The sequence below is a fragment of the Lissotriton helveticus genome, chromosome 4_1 (assembly GCF_964261635.1).
Source record: "Lissotriton helveticus chromosome 4_1, aLisHel1.1, whole genome shotgun sequence".
Lineage (NCBI taxonomy): Eukaryota > Metazoa > Chordata > Amphibia > Caudata > Salamandridae > Lissotriton > Lissotriton helveticus.
This window is the reverse complement of record NC_136063.1, coordinates 1171881273-1171905249: the sequence shown is the minus strand read 5'-3', so window position 1 is coordinate 1171905249 and position 23977 is coordinate 1171881273. Positions and strand designations below refer to the sequence as shown.

The window sequence follows — 23977 nt, the reverse complement described above, 5'->3', positions numbered from 1 at the left end:
TGAGGTCACTCCTGGAATCTGTGCTACATCTCATGGTCACAGGTTCAAATCCCAGCCAGGTCCTCTCAAGCTTTCATCCATATAATGCTGCTACAATATGTACAATTGAGTTGGTTAACAAACATCTGCTTTTCAGCTCTAAGATGCCCCATGCATGAAAGGGCCCTTTATACTTACAACTAGCAGCCCGCCCCAGCATTGCCTGGGGCAGAAGGGGGCTGGGGGCTGCATTTTTTGGCCGGGGCAGAAGGGGGCTGGGGGTAGCATGTGGTGGAGCGAGCAGAGGTAGGTGTGATGTACCTCACGACCCCCGCAGCCCCAACCCCCTGCGCTGGCAGATTGCTCTTCCACCCTGCTCCGCTCCGTTCTCGGCCGTCCTCAGCCCACAGCTGGTCAGCTCTGCTCCGCTCCCCTACGCTCGAAGTGCTGCAGCTGACGGGACTCCTCCTTCTCCTTCTTCCCGTCAGAACACGGACACGGACCGACACCGACCACCTCCCACCCCCACTCCCGCCCCGACATTTTCCGTGTTTGTAAATGCCTTACCTGATCCGCTGCTCCTCACATCACCGCCGCTCCATGTCCCGTCATCACGCACGTCGTGGGCAGCGCGTCGCGGGCAGCGCTACGTCGCGGCCGGCGCTTCTTTCAGGGGACTACTTTGTTTTTAAAGTTAATTTTTTTAATTTACGTTTTTTTTTTATTGTATGTAGCCTATGTCCATCTACACACCCTGACATTTTCAAGGATGTATCGGGTGTGTAGATTGGCGCTGTGGTTCCCGAGTTTACCTGGCTCAAAGGTGAGAGTTCTCTCTTTATAATAGTAGTATAGATTATTATGGAGATCAGCGTGAATATTCATAATTTCTTCCCTCTGATGAGCCCAGACTGATGTCTGCCAACATAAGTCTGGGCTCCCATCGTAATATACCTAAGGCATTAATAATCAGTGACGCTTTGTCTTACTATTAACAACTTTGTTGCACTCTGATCCCACCCCCACATAAAGCATATTTCTTAATTCATTTTTGGCATTTCATTGAGCAAAAATAACGAAATGGAGACATCAAATACCTTGCACGAATGCCCCATTCGGAAGGGCTTTATACAGGTGCAGGGCATCACTGGGGAAGATATGATTTTGTCCCCCATGTCTGTACTTGTTTGAAATTTTAATGACGCTTGAAAGATGTGGTTAATTGAATTGTAGTGTACATTTCATAATGTATATAATCTGTACATACCGTCTGAAATTGAATGCTGCATATATTGAAAAAAAAAGAATTGTAGTGTAAATTTCATAATGTATATAATCTGTACATACCGTCTGAAATTGAATGCAGCATATATTGCCGAGTGTTTTATATAAACTGTAACTGCTCCGTGCAAAAACTGAGATTTGAACTCATTCACCCGGTGTGTGCAGCTATGCTCTCAATTAAGTGTTGCTTTTTATTGTCACTTTTTTGATGTAATTGCTCTTTGTGGGAAGTTCTTTAGGGTCTACAGCAGTTTGAGAGCTGTTGTTTTTTTTGTGTGTTTCTTTTGGATTGAAGGGAACGCTGTCCGAAATTCAAGCCATTAACTATGCAAAAATGTAATTAAAGAAAAAACTCATCATCATTAGAGAACAACAGCAACTTGAACAGCAATTTATCACCACCATAACTAGAGACGAAAACAGTATCTAAAAGTCTCACTAGTTCTCTGTGGACTAGGGAAGACAAAAGAAACTGAGATATCTTTAGAACATGTACCGTCTGTTGCCTCTGTAATCTGTAGGACTGAAAAAGTTAGTCCGCAATTTTTTTTCTTTAGACTGCAGTAGGCTGAAGCATATTCCGAGGCGAATCCTTCTTTTTGCTTCTTCCTAATAGGTGCTGAACAAAACTTGCAAATAGCAGGCATTACCTTCCTCTGTGTCCCTCGTCCTTGCCACAGCCTTTTGTGAGTAATTATAGCTCTTTCAACATACAGGAAATGCTAAACCCAAAACCCACCCACCCTCAGCTGGGGGCGGGTACTATAAAAGGGTTACTATCCCCCAGCACTTCCTGTTGTGTTTCTTGTCAGGATGGGGAATGAGGATTTAGAGGCGGCAGCCGGGCAACTGCTTCCAATTTTGTCCCAAAATCTTCCCTCTTTGCTGGGCTTGTGGAGTTAGTTTGCACAATCGAGGGAGCACCATGGTAGCGGGGAGTGTGGAAGGGATCCCCGAGACCATAAGCAATGTGTGCCATCCAGTGCTTAATTTGTAAAATACTAAGTGCCAGGGCTCTGATCGGCAGGCCACTGAAGCTTGCACCACCCATTGCCAAATGCGATAGTTCGATTATTCTAGGTTCCCAGAGCTAAAGGAATGGCTGGGGGGGGCAGGTATTAGCAATTTTTTTTTTTTGAAATGTGTTTTTATTGTTGCCAACACAGAATAATCACGTGTACACATTCAAGATATATCGCAGCGTCAACATTCAGCTGCATGCAATCAATATAGCAACTTTTCACATTTTCTTATTTTCTCCCCAACAGAAAACATACTACTCAAAAGGTCAAGATCAACAGACCATTCCACGAATCAGTGACATCATCAGCGTTAATAGAGGCATAACAAGCAATATCCACATTGTCTGTCAGAAACAGTTTTGTCGACAAGTTCAGTACCGGACGCCCGATCATTCCCCACCCTCTAGACCGAACTCTGAAGTCCCAACATCACTCCATACCCTCACCCTCCTCAGAGCTATCTACATCCTCATCCTCAGGCAAAGGTTCACAGATGTCCCCCCTATATGAATTCCAAGGTGACCATGTCTTGTTCCATTTGCGTGGATTAAGCCTCTGTTTGTAAATCGCCCTCTCTGTCCCCATAAGCATATCCATGTTCCTGCACCATTGCGACAATGTCGGAGTAGTCGGTGCCCCCCAGTTCTGTGCTATATCCCTCTTTGCCAGCATCACACCAATGATCGCCCAGCGTTTCCCATGCGGTGACAGATCAGTTGGGCCCCACACATTCAGTAGGCATATCCGAGGGTTAGGTGCGAATGATGACCCTAGCGTTTGACGGATTGTTCGTGCTACACGCCTCCAATAAATTTGTATAGTAGGACATTCCCACAGAGTATGGAACAGCGTACCCTCCACCCCACAATTCCTCAGACAGTATGGATGTTCCGCCCTATTTATTCTGTGCAGTGTTGTGCGGGTATAATACACCCTATGCAGTACCTTAAATTGGACCAGTCTGAAACGTGTGGATATACCTGCCTCTTTAGGTGACGCCAACGCTGCGTTCCATTCCGTTTCATCCAAGTCCCCAATCTCCTCTACCCATTTCTCTTTCAAACGCACCAGCGGATCCGGCAGGTTATTTAACAATTTACGGTATGTGAGGAATGTTGCACTAGTCTCAATATAGTCTGTAAGGAGCCGGTCCTCTAACGGAGCCGACTCCGGGATTGTCACTCCCATTTCCAACACTGACATAAGTGCGTGTCTAACCTGTATGTATCTGTACGTTTCTGTCACCCCAAGGTCGTATTGCTCTCTCAGAGTGTCGAAGGTTATCACCGCACCTCTGGACCATAGATCTCCAACCGTGGAGATCCCGATGGTATCCCATCGATCAAACCCCTTACTAGTACGCAAATTACCGAGGGCCTTGGAGTCCCACAGCGGCGTGAGTTTAGTAATCACTCCCTCCCACCCCAGCCGCCTCTGGGCCTTATGCCATATAGATATCGTGTGTCTGGTAGGGCCCACTAGCCTCCCCACCATGCCTTTGTTGTAGAGCGGGGCCAGAAGAGTGTTCGTGCCCAATTGCCTTCTATCCGCCCTATATGCCGGGTCATCCTGTGCACCATGTATCCACTGGTTGATTACCTTAAGGTGCGCCGCCCAGTAGTACAATTCAAGGTGTGGGAGCGCTATCCCCCCACTGTACCAGTCTCTAACCATTTTCAATTGCGCCACTCTAGCTGGTCTGCCACTCCACAGCAAGGCCGACAGCTGCGCCGACACTCGGCGGAAGAACAACGGTGGGACCACCTCCGGTGCATTCTCCAGTGCATAGAGGAAGCGAGGCAACGCCAGCATTTTAAATAGTGCCGCTCTACCCAATAACGTCAGCGGAAGGGCCTTTCAGTGGCGTACGTCCGCCTTAAACCTAGTCAACAGGGGCACAAGGTTCAGCTCCAAAAAGGTCGCCGAGTCTCTCGTGATTTGGATCCCCAGGTACTTGAAGGTACGGGTCTCCACTACTAACTGGCAGTCCGGAGGCAGAACCGGTGGGTCGCCCCGTATCATATATAGTATGGACTTGGACCAATTAAGTTTATAGCCTGACGCTGCACCATGTTTCTCGCACAGGGCTAGCAGTACCGAAATACCGCTCTCGAGGTCCATCAGGTAGATGAGCATATCATCCGCATATAGGGAGACCCTATCCTCCCATCCATCTCCCCATTGTATGCCCCTCAACAGCTGGGTGGATCTGAGAATTACGGCCAGGGGTTCCAGCACTAAAGCAAAAAGCAATGGCGAGAGGGGGCATCCCTGTCTCGTGCCCCTTGCCAACGGGAATTCTCTCGAGACACAACCATTGGCCGTCACCCTCGCCACCGGTCGGTATATAACAACCTGACCCAGGAGATGAAACCGGGTCCTATACCCATGTGTTCCAGGACCGCAAAGAGATACCGCCACTCCACCATGTCAAACGCCATTTTGGCATCCAATGAAAGCACCGCTGCCGGTTCCGCCAACGTCGGGGCGCGAGCCAGCACTCCGTGGAGCCGTCGCAAATTCAGCGCCGTGCTCCGGTGCGGCATAAAGCCCGACTGGTCTGGGTGGATTAGGTGCGGTAGATGGGGTAGCAGTCTGGTGGCCAGTAGTTTCGCTAAAATTTTATTCTCTGCATTAAGGAGTGAAATAGGGCGGTAAGACCCGCAGTCTTCAGGGGGTTTGCCGGGCTTCGGTATCGCCACTATGGTAGCCATACGCTGGTCAGGGGGCAGCAACCCACGCTCCCGGCTCTCCACGTACATTGCGAGCATGGGCGCGGAAAGCGTGTCACACATGATCTTGTACCATTCTATCGACACCCCATTAGGGCCCATCGCTTTCCCAGGGTGGAGCGCCGCTATGGCCAGCTGTATCTCTTCAGACGTCAGGTCCGATTCAAGTTCGTCCCGAGCGTCCTGGGGGAGAGTACGGGTCTGCACCCCTAGGAGCGACCCCTCCACCATCTCACGTGTGACTTCAGTGTCAGGGGAATAGACAGAATGAAAGTGGTCCGCCAGGAGCTCTACTATCCGGGCCGGATTGGTCTGCAACACCCCTTCCGAATCCCTCAGCTGCAGTATCGCTCTTTGCCCTCCACGCTTCCTTTCCAACCAAGCCAACAATCTACCTGCCTTATCGCCCACATCATAGATCCTGTTCGTGATTGCCAGCATATTGCCCACCACTTTGTATCGCATATGGTCCGTGTGTCTTTGCTGACACATCCGGAGCGTGTGAAGGGTATCCTCACTTGGGGTGTGCTCATGATCCTGTGTCGCTTTGCCAAGCTGCTCCTCCAGATCCAGTAGTTCCTGGCCCTGTGAGCGTTTATGTTGTGCGATAGCCGAGATTGCCTGCCCTCGGAGGACCGTTTTATAGGCCTCCCATAACGTTACATGGGAAGACACCGATCCCTCATTGTCAGTGAAGTAGGATCTCGTGCCCGTCTTTAAAGCCTTAGTTATGACCGGCTCTTTGAGGAATCCCGGGTATATAGGATAGAGGTGCCTGTAAGTGCAAATTTGGCTGGACAGAGTGAGCATCAGCGGGGAGTGGTCCGAAACCCCTCGTGGTTTGATGTGGGTGTCAGTAATATTGAGACGGCCCCCCCCCAGTGTGAGGAAGTAGTCAATCCTCGACAGGCTATCGTGAACTGCTGAGTAGTATGTGTACTGACGGTCCTCTGGGTGAAACTGCCTCCATACGTCCACTAATCCCTGCGTTTCCATAAAATCATTTAACTTGGAGGGGCCTGGCGAGCGCGTGTGCACAGGATATCGGTCCAGAGAGTTGTGTACCACCGCATTGAAATCACCCCCCAGTATAAGATCCCCCTCCGGGAGGCTTAACAGAAAGGTTCCCAGTTCCGGGAGGGCTATGGCGTGCAATGCCGGCGGGATATATACTGAGAACCACATTAAGCGGTCTCCCCTCCCATTGGCCATGAACCGCCGCAAAGCGACCCTGTGTGTCAGTGCTAACTGATTGTGAAATAAACCTGGACGAGCGGTGCATCAGTATCCCAGTACCCCTGGACCCTCTAGTAAATTCAGAGTGAACAAGCATCCTGTACCCTTTCCTATCCAGGGCCCTGGTGGCCGTGCCCATCAGATGAGTTTCCTGCAACAAAACCAGGGCTGGGTTTGTCCTTTTTATGCTTTGCAAGACCAAACCCCGTATTACCTTATCTCCCAGGCCCCTCACATTCCAGGACATTAGGGTCAATGGCGACGCCCGCCCCATATTAGCATCCTCCCCCCCCATGGCATAAGAAGTGGTCGGTCGGCCGACCTCCGCCTAGTAATAAACGGCTGATAAAGTGAACATGTAATCCCCCTTGCATTACCCCTACTCTACACGCTCTCAACTTACTGAACAGATCCTGACCCTGTGTAGTATTAAAAAACCAACAACACATCCTACCCCCAACTCCCCCCCTCCCTGCCCCCCTGCTCAACGGACTCAAAACTGCCCGCCCCCCCAACTCAGCAGAGTGCCCGATCCCAACCCAAAACAAAGTACTTGCTTGCTGGGGTGAAGGACCCTCCGGTATCAGCGGCCTCCACCTACGGCCGCGGAGGCCCTCCGCCCAGTGTCCAAGACGGCACTGCCGGTCAACATAGCACTCAGTTCAGCCGCTCAAGAATCGTGAATCATTGTTCCTCCTCCGCATCATCTTCTTGAAGATCGTTCAAGGGGGAAAGCGCCACTGCACCCTCCTCAGCGGATTGTGAGCTCTGTCGGGAGCCTGCAGTACGGTTCTTATTGTGTCTGTTAGAGCGACGCGGGGGGTCCACTTGTCTCCAACCCTCCAGCCATTCCTGTGCCATTTCCGGGGAGTCAAAAAACCATGTCTTATTGTCTTCCACAATCCGAAGTTTGGCCGGAAAAAGCATTGAGTACGAAATTTCCCTCGCCCTCAGTTCCTTCTTTACTTCGAAAAAGGTCCTCCTCCTCCGTGCGACCTCAGCCGTATAATCTGGAAAAAAGGCTACAGTAGAGTTCTGTATCTTAAGAGGCGGCGAATTCCTCGCCGCCTGCAGGATGGCATCACGATCCCTGAGATTAAAAAGTCGTGCTATAATCGGCCTAGGGTTTGCGCCCGTCTGCCGGCGTCCTCCAGGGACCCTGTGTGCCCTTTCCACTGTGAAGAATGCGGAGAGGCCTTTAGGCTGAAGTTTCTGCTTGATTAGGTCCTCCACATATAGGTCCATTGCCCTTGTGTCTTCCGACTCCGGCACACCTACGATACGAACATTGTTCCGCCTCGAGCGTCCCTCCTGGTCATCGAGTTTTTCACGTAGTTCCTTATTTTCCTTCAGCACTCGTTCCATACCAATCTGCAGCTCCGACACATCTTCCACTAAGGACTTGGTCACCACTTCCATACTGTTCACTTTCTCCGACATCTTATGGAAATCCGCCCTTATGAGCGTGATTTCGGCTGAGATTGAACCAACCGTGGCTTGTACTTGCGGGAGGGCCCTCATAACATCGTCCAGGGTTGCCTTCTTGGTACCCGCCGTCTCCGCCGACTTGCCCTGCTGCGACTTGGCGTCGGGGGGGGATGATGCTGAAGCGGGCTTGTCATACGCGAATCGATCAAGGCGGGACTGTGACCCTCCCGCCTTCGGTCCTTTGCCAGCCATCTCAGCCGTGGCGGACGGCCAACCCTTGTGTAGTCGGTGTCCCACGCCACCGAGTCAGTACGTCTGCGGCAATGCACCCACACCCGCCGTCGTCTGGGCCAGGCCTCTCCCAGGGCGTGTACAAGGCGCAATTTCAGATCGTCGGGCAGCACCGGGCCCTCCCACGGTGTCCCGCAGGAGCGTGGAAGCAATGCCGCCCCACTCGTGTGCGGGGTGGGTGTGTAAGCTGTCACCCCAGGTAGTGCGGATGCTCCCCCACCACCGCGTCCCACTCGCCACCACTGCGTCGTTGTCCTCGGGGCACTCAGCAGGCTATCCCGGTGAATCCGGCAGGGCAGCGGTTACTGGCGCACAGGGCGGACCAAGGCCGAGGAGTCAAGTCCATGCACACGGCCCCCCGCTATATGGATAGTGTCCGTGAGGGAGAGTACGGGGACCCCGTCCCAGCCCGGATTGATGGCTACAGTAACACGTCCCTAGGCAGCGGAGGATCCCCGGTGGGCCAGTGCACACCGCCCAGCAGCGAGCAGCTCTTCTCGACCCAGCTCTGCCGGTCTAAAGCAAAGCGGGGTCTACTGCGGGTGAGTCTGGGCCTTCAGTGCGTTTTCAAGATGGCGGCCCCTCTGTACCGGAGTCTACGCTCCTCACTCCTCCTCCCGACTCCAGAGGCCGACAGGAGCAGAGCGGCCCCCTCCTCACCTCTTCTTCTCGGCGGGGCGCCCGGGTATTCACTCCGCACCGGCAGATGCCGGCGGTGCGCAAGGGCGATGCGGGTCCCTCCTCTCCGTCGCCAGGTTCCGGCGAGCGCTTCCGGTGCTCCTCTGCCCGGAGCAGTAAACTTCCTGTCCGCTCGGCAGGGTAGGACACTCCCCGGTCTGGATGATGAGCGCAGGCCCCCACTAGCGTCGGCTAGAACTTATGATTCCGACCACCGAACGTGATCCCGATATGGCAGGATGCTGCCGCCCGGTCCTGGGCTTCGGTGCCTTCCCGCCAGGGAAGTATTGCAGGCGGATGAATGGACGGATATGCTAGGAGGCCGCTTCAATCACGGAGCTCTCCTCTTAAGCTGCCGCCATCTCCGGCTGCTGGCCACGCCCCGAGGTATTAGCAATTTTAATGAATATTGTATTCCTAAACTACCGCTGGTCTGCTCATCGCTAAATTGGATGAGCAGCGCCACCATGTGGTAAACTGTTCCAAGTATGGTGTTGACAATTAGCTCCTGGTGCTGAGCACCGGAAACCAATTAAGTGCCGGCTCAAATTAAGCACTGGTGCCATCACGTATGCTCCATAGTTATGGTTAGAAGATCTTTCTTTACTATATGCTCCTTCTTCACGAGGTTGGGGTGGACCCAGTCGGTGGATTGAAGGACTAGAGTAGATTCCCTACGTTATTTCTACCATTTATTGATGGCATTTAGAACAATGTTTCAGTGCAACTATATTGGAAGCCTCTGCAGCTGGGATCGTGGTTAGAGCATGCACTCTGGATCAATGTTAAATTTGATTAATACACGCATGTGCAAATGTCTCTTAGCCTGTACATGCGCATCCTTTGAATTCTTGATGGGTAGCCCGCACTCTAAAATTAACTTACTTCTCTAAGGCTACTTAAAAGGATAAGATGGAGAGCAATCCGTGTTGTATGACTTTGGTGGCATTTCTTTTTGGTGATATACTGATCTTTGATGATAATGAGGAAAACAATTTTGAAATGAAACACTGGTCACTGTCTTCTGCCTTTTTTAGCTTCTCTACATAATCTTCTCCTCCTTGTAAAAAAGCAGAGGAGCAGATGAGGAGAGTGTAAGTATTAATCAATTATTTTTTTAGACTGTGGCTTTTTTAAAAGAAAAAGAGCAGATGTGGCAGAGTCATATCCGAGCAGAGTCATATCCAAACATTAGTCTACGTACTCAGATTTATCTGCATTAGAGTACTCCGATGAGTCCATTACTACTACCATCGATTAGAAGAGAAAATGCATTTCTAAGAAGATTTTGCCCGATTTATTGGATCATGTTAGAGACAACATGGGATTTGTAATCCAAGAGTTACCAAGATCTTCTGACACCCCTCAGCAGTTTGAGAAACTACAACCTATTGGGCTGCTAATTCATCAGTACCTAATGGTGCTGTACACAAGTAATGATAGGATTCAGATCAAATTACTTTTCCTGGTGTATATAGACATTTTAACCTTTGAAGACTACAGATGAGAAACTGCCTGATACTATCCATGGAAATTCAGTGGTGTTGAATTTAGTGGGTAGAGCCTCAATAGTAGAAGAAAAGAGCCTCAATTACATGGCAGACACAAGAGTTTGATAAAGCCCTGAGAAAGGTGTATTCTGGGTCTCATTTAGTGTTAGGAACTTGAGTATAAGGATCTTACACTTCCCAATTCCTATTGACTCCCAAAGATCTTCGTAAGTCAATTCAAGAAGGGCAAGAGTGTGCAAACCTTTTTAGAAACGATGGAAAAGCAGGTGGAGTTTTTTCAGATATATCTTGTCATGCAGTGGAGCTTCAGTACTAGCACGTGGGGTACACATAGCTGCAAAACAAAAGTTTTTCCTCACGGACTGAAATGCAGTTTCAGCACAAAGATTAGCAGCATTGAGAATTCCTTATGAAGAAATCAAATTGTTTGGGACTGAACTAGAGGTTAAGCAACATAAGATTTTCAAGGAGAGTAAGCATTTTCCTTTAGGAAACCGCAACCAAACATTTCAAGCTTCTTTAAACATAAATCATCCTTTAGACAACAATCGAGGAAACCACAAAAGTCTGATAATGTTTCAAGAATCAATCAAAGGTCACTATTGCAAAAGTTTCAAAAAAAGCAAAGACAAGATCCCACCAACAAAGAACAGTGGTCCTGACTATGCCAAGAAACTGAGGAAAGTTGACCAGGTATTAGAGGTTGGTGGGAGGGTCCTCCATTTCCTGGAGAATTAGGAAAAATCTACTTCAGACCAATGGGTATTGGAGATTGTGAAACAAGGATATTGCATAGAGTCTATGACTCCACCGATTGCCTGGAGGATTGTACCGGCTCACTTTCTGAAATCCAAGATAAAATAAGTAGCCTTAAATGAAGGAATTTGATCACTTTGGCCTAATAAGGCGATCATTCCAGTTCCTGAGAAAAAGCCCGGGAACGGAGCATACTCTATTGTGTTTCTTGTTCCAAAGGTGAATGGAAGTTATAGACTTGTCATAGGCCTGAAATCTTTGAAAAAGTTTGGGAAGAAATTCCATTAAAAATGGAGACATTACAAGGAATAATATTGCAGGGGCAGAAAGCTCTATATCTTACTTCCTTTGATATGATGTTATGTTATATTAATCGAGATTTGTAGAGCCCAGGTACACCATAAGGTTTGTTGGTGCTGAACAGCCGCGGTCTGTAGGGGAGTACCTGCCGGGGCGGTGACGTGGGGAGGGGGAGGGGCAGGGTGGGGGTTAGTAATGTATGGATAATGGAGGTTTGCAGGTAAGTAAACGTTTAAATAAATCAAACGAATTTCGTTGCGCACACTACATCCCCAAATGCAATGCAGTGCGCGCAACGAAATTCGTTTGATTTATTTAAATGTTTACTTACCTGCAAACCTCCATTATCCATACATTACTAAACCCCACCCTGCCCCTCCCCCTCCCCACATCACCGCCCCGGCAGGAACTCCCCTACCAACCGCGGCTGTTGCTGAAGTACAGTAGAATTCAAACAGGCCAAACGGAATTTGATATGCAAGTTAATTTAACTGGTAGGCTTTCAGCCAACTCTTAAGGGCTTGTCTGAACTTCAGAGCAATAGATAGGTGAATTGTAGAAGGCAATGAATTCGAAACCAAAGATTTGATGGATGCTTATGTGCATGCACCAGTGGTGAAATCCCATCAGAAATTATCTAAGCTTTTGTGTAAAGAATGTCATTAGCAGTTCAGGTTTCTACCCTTTGGTTTGAAATCTCACTGAGAGTTTCATGAAAGTGGTACCCCATGTCATAAGCAAGGGTTATCAATTTTCCATCACTTCAATGACTAAAAGCTGCAGGCACCTTTAAAGGCACCTTCTATGCATCAATTAAAGCAAAACATCAAGCAGACCCTAGCTACGCTAGAGCGGCATGGTTTTCTTCTTAACAGGGACAAGTGTCCGATGGAGCCTTTGCTAGATCTGGTACTCAATGCGGCATAGTTCAGCATCAGGATTGGCAGAGCCTTTCTTTCAAAAGAAAGAGCGGATTGCTTTCAGGTTCTACTGACATTATTATTGCAGAAGGAGGAGGCAGCAGCATTGAAATTGATGGAAGTACAAGGGCGTATTACAACATGAGTCTTTATGGTCCATTCGGCAAAGTTGCACCACAGGCCACAGCTATGCAATCTCCGCTAACTAAAGGAAACCTCCACCCAAAATATGGAACAGTGGATTACGGGAGTTCCCATGCAGTCCGAGCTACCAGTGATTTTGACAGTGGATGCCAACTGAATAGGTTGTGTAACAGTCTGAGGGAAGCAAGCATCTCAGTCAAAGTCATCCTTAACCGAAGCATGGAAATCATCAAATTGGAGACAGTTAATTGCTATGTTCAGAGCTCTGATCCACTTCAAAGACCATTTCTGTCAAACCAATGCATTTTTAAGAACTAACAATTCAGTGGCCTATATCTACCGCCAGGGAGGCACACACTCACACTCCCTTAATGAGTTGGCATGTTCTTCGATTAATGGGCAGAAGAATATCTTCTCTCAGTATCAGCAGTCCATATCAGGTGATTGGACATTGTGGAAGGGGGCCATCTGAGAAGAGTAATCCCAACTTCTCAGAATCTGAGATGTACACTGTTAACCTTCCATCAGATATGGTTGAGGTTTGGCAAACCTTCATGGACCTCTTTGCATCCAGATCAAATTCCACGGTACTAAAGTTCTGTCCAGGTTTGAGGAGAATGTAGCATGAGGGGTGAAAGAATTATCCCTGAAGTTGCCAAAGAGGTTGTTGTTTGATATCCTACCATTTCCACTGATTCAAAAACTATTAATGAAGATCAAATTCGATGATGCACTTGTGACTGTGGTGTCACCATTCTGACCAAGCAGAACGCAGCTTACAATATTCAAGCAGATGGTACTGCGACTTCCCTGGATAGACCCTCATTTGCCATCCACTTTGTCAGCCATCAGCCACCTGCTTTGTCAGCCATCAGCCACCTGCTTTGGCTGAAAATCATGCTGTCAGTTTGGAAGTTGAGAGGCTACCTCTTTTAAGGCAGGGTTACGTCCTTGTTTGATAGAGGAAAGTCAGCCTTCTAGTAAGCCATCAAGTCTGAAATACTATTGAAGGCACTGAGCTACTTTTGACCCTTGGTGTTCTCAGCATGAAGTTTCTCCTGTTTCTTGTTCAGTCCATACTATCATTTAGTTGTTATTACATGGCTAGAACAAACATTTGGCATTGCAAACTCTTAAAGTGGATTGGTTTGTGATTAAATCGTTTCATTATCCTGATCTGGTAATTCTTGAAGCAAAATCTGTGGTTACAAGATTGTTCAACAGTGTCAAGATCTATAAGCTGTGATAGTGCACCTCCTTAGAATCTTCTAGTGGTGTTAAAATACTCAATATCCTTCCTTTTTGAAGACTTAAACATAATAGATTGCAGATTAAATGAACTCTCCCGTCTGTCATGCTCCCTTTATGAGATTTCTAGAGGATGCAGTGGTTTTGAGAACTGGAGTTTCATTTCATCCTAAAATTCGGTTTAAATAATATTCCTCTCTGAATTAGTCTTCCTACTTTCTTTCCATTTCCTGCTGAAGAAGAACATTTTAAAGTTTATTGGATGTTAAGTGTGCTTTATCAGTTTTCCTTGACAGATCCAGTACATTTGTGATGAAAGTCTCCCTATTTGCTCCTTTTGGCCATGCTGGTCAGGGTGAAAAAGCATCTAAAGGAACTTTGAGCCAGTTGCTAAAGGTAACTATTAGATTGGCCTATTTAAGCAAAGAAAAGGTCATTCCAGTGAAAGTGCCAGGTTCGTTTTACCATATTTTGGCAGCCTCTTGGGCAGAGGTGTAAGACATGTCTTTGGAAGAGATTTGTACGGTTGATATTTGGGCCGCTGTCCTCATTATTGTAAGACATTCTGGACATCAAAATGTACAGTCTACAAACGAATTTTGGTGTGGGAGCGTAAAACTTTGCAATAGTGGAATCGATTGATGACGTTTATCTTTTACACTCCATACTGGTGTGGACATAGGGCCCAATTTATTGGGTCTAGAAATAAGTTCTCAGAAGGTGATGGCACAAAACTCATTGGCAGACCTCTTTAATGAGTCCGAGCCAGACTGTGTGACTGAGGAAGAAAGCAGCCTTTGCGGAAGAGTCAGACTGCCTTCTGTGCAAAAAGCTTACCTACCCTTGATTAAAAGAACTATTAAGGCACAGTTACGGTAACTGCTACCATGAAAACCTGCTGGCTGAGGTAAAATATACTAAATGAAGGGGTTGGTCATTCCCTATGCCTCTCAACATTTCTGATACGAACATTGATGATCATGAGGCACAATGGAAGAGCTCAAGAATATCCAAGGTGAACCACCAGTGTTAGCAGATTACATAAAAAATATTGATTCTTCACTTACTATGGCAGAATAGATCTCTTCTGTTGACAAAATCATGTATTTGTATAACTCCATCCCCTAAAGCATGTTCTTTATCTTTTCTCCTTCCCAAATAAAGGTCCAAATTCTAAATGCTTTTGTGTCAACCCAGTTGGATTATTGCAACACCATCTATCTTGACCTTTCACCATACAAGATGATAAGTTGCTTTTAGTCCAAATTATGCTACAAGATTGGCACTAGGCATCCGCCTCAGAACCAATATTTTCCCTGCCCTTAGTTATTGCACTGGCTGTCGGTCAAAGAGCCAATCTCTTTCAAAATGATGTGCTTGGGGCATAATGCAGTATTCACTCATAACCAATCACCCTTACAGGTTCAGTTATTGTGGTAAATTTCCAAGCTGCTTTTTGAGGTCCAAAAAAACACTTTCTTTTCAACATCAACAAGTTTCGTCTGAAGACCGTGGTAGCAGGATTTCTCCATAGCATCAGCCACTAAATGCACTTCCCTGCTGCTACACCTTCAAACAGAATCAACTTGTCTAAATTGAGCAAATGCTGATGACTGGGCTTTTCTATCTCCTTGTTGAGATGGGGCCTCTTCAAGGGCATATTTTTGTCAGTATGATTGGGGGGTGTGAGCATCAGATTTCCCAACAAACACGCTGGAACATCTTGTTAAAACACATTATATGAGAAGCAGGACATGAGGGGGATTAAGGGGCAATGTAAAGAAACAGGAGTGCAGATTGTTAGGGGTACTTCAAACTAATCAAAAAATGTTAAGGCTTTCAAAACATAGAAGAGATAGTGTGTGTGCTTTTGTCACTGTGGGCATGTGAGACTCCCAGGTGAAATCCAACAGACACTTCATATAACCCGACTGAAAGCACCTATACTCAACTTTTCACTTCAGAATATATTTTTTTGTGGGGGTCTAACACCTCAAACACCACCCCTGAAGCTACGCCCCATGGCTCCTTATTCGAGAATGCTAATGCTTTCTCTAGTGCGTCATTGGGAGGGTGAGAGTATAGAGTTATTCGAGCCAAATTATCCTTTTTAGGGTGCATCTTGCACTATATCCCTAAATTAACCTAAGCCAGCCACATATCTTGTTACCCCAAACCACATCGCAGAACGCTACCAGATCAGGAACCCATGAACTTCACCTATAGGACTTCATCCACAATATCTGAACTTCATTTTTGAACATTGAACATTTGGACATGATTGATAATATTCTTGAAGTAATTAGTTTAATTAGGGATCACTTTTCAAACTAGAGGACTCCATCAGCTGGTCCTACAAATAAAACACAGCAAATTACAGACGCAGCAGTATAGCATGCCCATTTAAGAAGGAATCTAAATAGATCCCTGAAAAATTCTGTGAGGATGAAATGCGTTGGCCATGGTTTTAAATTGATTATCAAAGGAAGAAAATAAATGAAGAATTGTGAACAAAACACGTCTGATGGGTATTGTGTATTGTAAAGAATATGCATTATGTTTAATAATCAATTGTGAGAATCTTGCTGAACTCTTATTCGATAAAAGTGACTGGATGTGCTTAGAAAAGGAACTGAACTGTTACAGATTGATTCAAAATTGGGAGCTTGCTCCTCTAGAAGTTGAAAGGGGTTAAACATCTGGTTCTGAGCACCACACTTAATATTCAACAACTTGCCCCTACTGTGATGTCAAGTGCGGTCGTTTATTGCCTCAACCCCTTTTAACTCCTATACATCTTGCACCAATCAACCAGTTCACACAAAGTACAAGCAGTGATCAAAAGTCCTTAGGTAACATCAAACGGAAGAGGCATTCAACAACTGTGAGAAAGTCAACACATGTAAACGTAGCTCAACTGTGTACACATGAATTCATTAACTTACACTATATTTTTAATGTATTAGTCATTGATAATATGTTAAGATTATCTGTTTGCATTTAAACTTCTGCCATTTGTATTTTTATTTTGTTTGACTTCTCTGACTAGTACATTTAATTTTTCTCATTTTCTTTTAGGTTATGGAGCGATTTAAGCTGAGGAACTGCCTAGGTGAATCATAACCATTTTCTCAGCTAAAAGCACAGGGGAGCAGCAGACTGGGAAAACATCACTGTGAGCTTGATGACAGGATTGAAGATCAGTGCACCGAAGCTAAACGGCAGGATTCAGTTTCAGTTTTGAGTAGTCTTGTCAGCAATGGAAACTCTTTCGCAAGATTTGCTGCTGGAATGCCAAATTTGTTTCAATTATTACAGCCCCCGGCGGCGGCCCAAGTTGCTGGACTGTCAGCACACCTGCTGCTCCGTCTGCCTCCAGCAGATGAGGGCCAGTCAAAAAGACCTGCGGTGTCCTTGGTGCCGGGGTGTTACAAAGTTGCCTCCCGGATATTCTGTTTCTCAGCTGCCGGATGACCCTGATGTGATTGCGGTCATTGCAATCCCTCACACCTCGCAGAACACCCCAGTCTTCATCAAACTGCCCAGTAATGGGTGCTATATGCTGCCAATGCCGGTCTCCAAGGACCGGGCCCTCTTGCCTGGTGACATTGGATGCCGCCTTTTACCTAGCGGCCAGCATAAATCTGTCACCGTGGTGACGGTACCAATGGAGCAGCAGCCCTTGCAGGGTGGACCGCCGCATGAGATCGTGGAGGAGGAGCCAGAGAGGCGGGGTGTGGTTAAAAGCTCAACATGGTCTGGAGTTTGCACTGTGATCCTGGTGGCATGCGTCTTGGTCTTTCTTCTCGGCATTGTCCTCCACAACATGTCATGCATTTCAAAACGCTTCACTGTGATTTCCTGCGGTTGATGGGGCCCATTATATTGAGGCATACAATGTTGGTACTAGTCAGAGGGGTGCGGAATATAGGAGGTAGTTACAGAAAGTTGGTGGCGAGAGTCTGAAGGGTGCAGCATTGACTTCTGAATGCAAGGCACAAAAAAAAAGCTTGGACTTGTTTAGCCCCAACACGTTTCAAAGGTGGAACATGGCGTACAGCGTCTGCGGGATGCGGCTGTGAATGCAAGTTTCCCACTCATGGTCGTATTATGGAAGAAGACTGCATGAAGAATCGCATTTATATGACATACCTTGTACTTTTGTAATGACTTTAATGGCATTATCAAGATGAAGTCATCTGCTAATGAGAGGATATTTTACCAGTACGTAAAGTGTGATCTTCATTAATGCAGTAGTAGATGGACATCAGCATATTCAATGTATAGGTAGCATCACTCCTGAGATTTCCAGAAATGGTGTGCTCCTTGTTTTTTATAATCAGTAGCCTTGTAGGGGCAGCAACGTTATCGAGTTATTAACGCTTTTTTACGTATTAAATTGCACATTGAGGACAATGATAAACTAGAGCTTTGTGAAGTAGTTTTAAAAAGTAGGCACTTTCTGATCTGCCATGTTTCACGTTTGTTTTGTGTACCATGTCTCTTATGTTTTCATTATTTTACCCACAATTTGGTGCATTCTGTCTGTGCTTTGAATTTTAAAAAAGTGGAAACCTGGGAAGGATATGGCCAACAAGGCCTAATGGGTGTGGGTCTCTGATTCCTACATTTGCCGAAAGGCCATGGGCAAAATGTTGTGCCTCGCTTTTTCTAAAACTTGTAGGAAAGGTTGTAAAAATGTACTCCTTTTGTAGGAGATGCGACATAGTTGAGGTTGCAACAGAGAGAGGCAGCCATCTTGGTCAGGGTTCTGACTGTAACTTGTGTTAGGTGTTTATGGCGTCCTAAATGTTAGCATTGTGTAGTCTTTTTGTGATTCGAGGAAGACAGTTGGCTTACAGTATATCAGCAAGGCTAGTGCTTGGCTGCAATTAACTCCACGCAGTCCATAAACTGTTGCTATAGTAAGCAGAATGTCGCGTTTTAAAAACCCTCACAAACCCAGAGTAGGTGACAAGCCAATAAAAGCAGGAAAGAAAAGTACCAGCACTGCCATACTACATCGGGCAATTGAGAACCAGCAAGACACTTCTTAAAACATTTAGTGATGATTCAAAAACCTATGTGGCTAAATTCAGTTAAGACCTGATTTACTGTTGTGATATAGGCTGGCAGCAAATATAACATGGCATTTTCACAATAAAATGTAAAAGTTTGCTTTTTTAATCATGTTTGTATGGACACAGGATTCGTGCAAAACCATCCATGCATAGTTGTAAAAAAAATGTACAAACTGGCTGCTGTTTGTCTTTTCCGCCAAACTCTTGTGGCGTGAGGTGATGTAATGGTGGGTTGAGGCAATCCACAGGTATTGCCAACTGAAGTGTACATTTGTTAGCTGTTTTTTCTTTTACCCTTCTGTTGTTTCCAACTGCGCGTGAATGCGGTGTAAGAACAGGCGTATGACTTTGTACGCTTGATGCTGAGGACTTAAAACTACTTTAGTTAATGTTTTCCGCCACAGTCTTTTAGTCCTCAATTACTCCTTGGAAAATGTTTCTGATAATTTGTAGCATTATTCCATTACAAGTGGAGTAAAACCATGAAGTCAATAGTGGCTAGTCATACATAATGTGTTTTGGCAAGACGCAACTGTGTTCATAGAGCGTGTTAATAGCTCTGGTATTGTACTTGCACAATTCATTTGGTCATTGCCCTGGGGGTTTGCTTTCTTCTCAGAGATCCAAATTCAGCATTGCATCTAGGGCCGACTCAGGCCGGGTCCAGGTCTTTGAGGCCTACACGAGAAATTATGAGAAACTTAACATTACTGTGAAATGTGTGCTCTTGAATTAGCTGGAAACCAGCCATTTGCAGCCTTTACGTATAAAAAAAGGTTTTTTGAGATTGAGGGATCTATATGAATTTAACCAGAGTTTAGAGGCCAAAAGTTTGAACGATCACCGGAATATCTGCCTCAGAAAAAAACTCAAATATGCGTTATTTTGGCAGCCCGATGATTGGCCAAATTTTGCGCCGCTGGGTGGACAAGAGGGTTTCAATTGTGAAGAACTGACCTCTTCATGATAAGGCTTGAGGCAAAAAATGGTTCATGCATTAGACCTTCTCTGGAGTGTGATATGCCTGTCATTTTAAGCAGGGTTCTTGATAAATCGATATTACGTGCTTGTTTAGCAGGGTGTGCACTTTTTAAAGGTGCTAGTACCACCCTTACGTTCAACTGAAGTCCCCAGGAGAGACATCTTAGTATGGTGTTCCCCTGACAAGCAGAAGCGCCTTTCATTTTTCACATTGCTTGCTAAATGTGGAGTGATGCAGAAACTTCCACTCAGTGTGAAACGTTGTAAGAAGGGCCACAGATGGCCATCAGAAGCAAAGATCCTTTAGTTTGAGAAACCTTTGCATTTTTTCACCCTATTCTGTGCCTTTATTTTTATTCTGTATAAACATGGCCCAAAAAAAAGCATCGCTTTCAATGTATTCAGTTGTTTTTTTCCTGCCACACCTCAAATCTTTGTTTTACTGCTGAGAGCCCGAGCCAAAATGGAAGGAGTTGCCATAAAAAAATGGCATGCAATTCTGCCAATTTACTCAGTTACTGAGAACATATTGATTCCAATTGTGTTTGGTTATATTAAGCATGCAGCTAATGTTACTACTTACGGTCATATTTTATGTATGCATTGAAGTTTCTTGAATGATTTAAATAGGGTGTAGCAAGTGTCGGTGCAGTGGGTGCTCTGCAACAGGGCCCAGAGCCCTGAGGGGCCCAGTAAACCCTGATAATTGCTCCATTTTACTTCCCCCATCAGCAGTCCAAGGGGCCATTTTCCAGACTTACACCAAGTCCCATTGCATCCTTGATATGATACAGATTTTAAACAGCTTAATTTGCCCAAATCCTTTAACATTTTATAGGTGCAGAGTTTTAAAGTGGTTCATTAGCTTCCAATGGTGTTGCCTGTTGAGAGCTCTGCTTGTTGGTGTGGTTGGAATAAACAGAAGTGGTGAAGGTTAATGTCTGTTTACACCCAGACTACATTGCAGTATTGATGCTGTAAACAGCAGGTTGCTGCATCTAGTGTAGTTGGCCTAAAAGCTGGGCGGTGAAATCAGGTGCACCCCAGAACATACAGTGGAGCCTCGCTGGAGTTCTAGAAGTCAACGCATGAGAGTACAACAATGGCATCTTGTACGTCTGGGTCTATTTCAACGTGCCTCCAAGCAGGTTCAAGTAGTGTGTTTTAGACCCTTTGCACTGTTTTAACCATTTGGATCAGGTGTAGTATTGGGTAAACAGACCAGAAAATAGGCCTTTAGTATGTGCCACTGGTGTTTAGGGAGAATGCCCCGGTTACTGACTGGTAATCTTCATTACTCCGAGTCCTAGTCTTCCTCGCCACAGCATAGTTTCCCATCCCTCCCTTCCCTGTTTTGTATGGCTTCATGCGGTGATTTGCTTTGTTTACAGGTGGAGCTCTGGGTGAACTTCCTTTCTATAGTGGATGGAGGTAGAGGAAGTCGGCCATATTGGAGGGATGGGGTACTAGTGTGCTAACATTTTCTTGGAAGTTTCTTTAGGGAGATTAAGCCCATTGTGTAATTACTGTGGCGAGAAAGACAGAGGAGGAGGTAATGTGCCCTTAAGTGTGAAGTCTTGCTGAATACCAGCTTCTGCTTCTGCAAAATCTCATCTAAGTTAACTTAGTTGCAATTATATTGTGCTACCAGCCATCTGGGGTAATAAAGGGGTATTGTGGGTGAGATGTCCGTGTGCTCTGGGGTGCTTAAAATTCCTATGCTCACTATGCATTTATTATTACAGGCGGGAAAAATAAAGTGGCTAATTATGTACTTTCCGAAGCCGATCCAAAGGGACGCCATTTTGATTTTTTATGTTGATTCCTACAGAAATGTATACCTTATGCCTTTTAGCTGAAGAATGCCTGATATGATGCACATGCCATATGTTCATAATCCAGCGCTCTAAGTGAATATGGAGAACAATATAACTTTTGTTTTCTGTTCAGAAGTAGGATCACCTAGTACTATTGTAATGCAAATTAATGCAAATTGTGCTCTGCAGACTGCCACTCCCGCAGGCGCGTCTGTCAAACTCGAGAAAGAAAGCATTGCTACATGTCAAAGTGTGATGATGATTTTAATGTCAGTTCTAAAATGTTTTATATAAGCCTTGGAAGTATGCTTTTGTGACCGAGCTCATTGACAATTTAACAGGTCGATTTCCTTTCGTTTTATTCTCTACTTAAAACGTCCTACCTGACAGCCTTGGAATGTAAAGTCACATCACCGTCTCTCTGTGCATACCACTGCAGTTTCACCACAAACAGCCCTCCCAAGAGAAGTCAAACCGTATCTGTGCAGCTTCACTTTGAACACCATGGTTTACCCGCACAGCTCTTGTATTAGGCTTTGCTGTATGCAGGGCACAAGTCCTAAAAAAAAAAGTGGGGGGACGCTGACGCCACGACAGGAAGTGACGTCACGAAAGGTGGCTTGCACCATCTGACTCATTGCTTCCCCTCGCTCACCCCTTAGATGCGATTGCCTCAGAGAAGCCAGCGCGTGAGCTGCGTTCTGAATGAGCTCCGATCTCACCCCAGAGAGGCCAAAGAGTGAATGTGTGATTCCATTTGCTCCAGTAATCGAGCTCATGGTAAAATAAGTGGGGGGACGCCGTCCACCCGCATGGTACCCTGACTCGAGCCCTGGCTGTTTGACTTGAAAGTAGAACTCTTTGTAATTGGAGTAGTTATCCCACGTGATCTGCGGTTTGAGGGCAGAAGTTGACGGTAAAGAAGAGGGTACAGATTTGAATTCTCAGTTAGCTGTCATCAACCTAAATAAACTCAGGACTTAACTTGCTAAAAAAAAAAAAAAAAGAAAAATAGTGCAGGAGCCCAAAGTTTTGCTCTGTATTGCCGAATGCTGGATTTGCCGAAAACAAAGTCCGACTACTGTTGAGTCCACTTTGTGCTTCCTTTTCGACACCACAATACACTTACTATCTTTTAATTTACATGTTGGGGCTGCTTTCTACTTTTGTGGCTATTTTTCTACATATCGCCCCCCCCATTGTTCCCGTTTCTGCCTTTGTCTCTTTCGCTCTGGGTGGAATGTTAATGTTGCAAATAATTCCCAGCCCCCAAAAATTAGTGTGGTGCCCACCACCAGCAGCCACTGGCACAAATAAAGCACTGTGTATAGCAAAAACGGCAGATGGTTCGAATTTTAAAAATCTGCATTATACTAACCCTGGGCGAAGAACTACGCTCCGTTCGCGGAGCTTGCGGAGTTTTGGCAACTCCGCGTTCTACGGAGAACGCGAAGCTGTCGATTACTCCGCGATCCGGTGCGTAGCGTAGTTCTCGCGCGCTGAATAACATTATCGCGTGCGCCGGGGTAAGTTCGCGCGATATTTGACGCGATCACGCACTTTGGCAGTGTGAACGAGAAGATGAGTTCCCGAACATGTCTAACACACAGCTATCTCGAGCATGCAGGCAGCGCCCCGAACACGCGCACCGCGCTCCCGAAGACGAAAAACGGCGCGCGAACGGGTCTAGCAAGCTACTACGCATGTCCGCGGAGCTACGCGAAGGTCGCGGAGTGCAACTGCGTCTTCGCGTAGCTCCACGCAGTGCGGCTCCGCGAACTACGCCCAGGGTTACATTATACAAGTGTTTGAAAGTCCTGCTGCTTTGCAACTGCTCGTTTGCTAGGATCCCTGTTGTTTTTTGAGACAGGCAGTGGAGCCAGAGTTGAATTGTTCCTCCTTCCTGAGACACAAATATTCATTCCCATTTCAAAATGTGCATTAACACTGACATTATGTGCACTCTTGACCTGAAGAGAAGGCATAGACTTTCCGTTGTCTCCAGTTCTTAAAGCTTCAATGCCTGTTGTATTGATTTTTTTTATTTTTATCTGGTTTGTTTCATAGTGTGAAAGTTTTTCCTGTCAATTTTGAAATTCCTGTCATTGTGATGTGTAGCAAATGGCCTAATTCTGTAATGTTCTAGTGATCTCTGTTAAACTTCCATGTCCAGGAAAACATATAGTGTGAGAGTATCACTGTCTCGTAAGTAGGATGTTAATTATTCAGACAGGGTGTCTTGAGACACACAATGGGTATTGTTGTAAGAGTAGATAGCCACTGGCTACCCTATCAAATACCGTATTTCAAAAATCTTACTTGACATTTGCAGGTGACTATAATATATCACATACGGCTGTGATTGCCACCATTTTGGAAGAGCCAATTGTTTTTACATTGGGGGAAAACAGAGGTTATGAAAGAAACTGGCCCCTTAGAGACCTTCAATCCAGCTCTAAATCCCTTCTCAAAGTTTCCCGTATTAATAAGTCTAGGACTGGGGGATTGCTTTCTCATATCTTTCCCCCCGGAACGGGAATGCGCTCCCCATTACACTGACGCAGTGCCC

The 23977-nt window shown here is 46.1% G+C and overlaps 1 protein-coding gene across 1 annotated transcript; it reads left to right on the top strand.

Annotated features, from left to right (window-relative positions):
* The first annotated feature begins 16643 nt into the window (after positions 1-16643).
* On the top strand, positions 16644-18716 carry RNF152 (ring finger protein 152). Its single transcript, XM_078687754.1, has one exon. The coding sequence runs from the start codon at positions 16789-16791 to the stop codon at positions 17398-17400; it is 612 nt and encodes a 203-aa protein (XP_078543880.1). The 5' UTR covers positions 16644-16788; the 3' UTR covers positions 17401-18716.
* The last annotated feature ends 5261 nt before the right edge of the window (positions 18717-23977 follow it).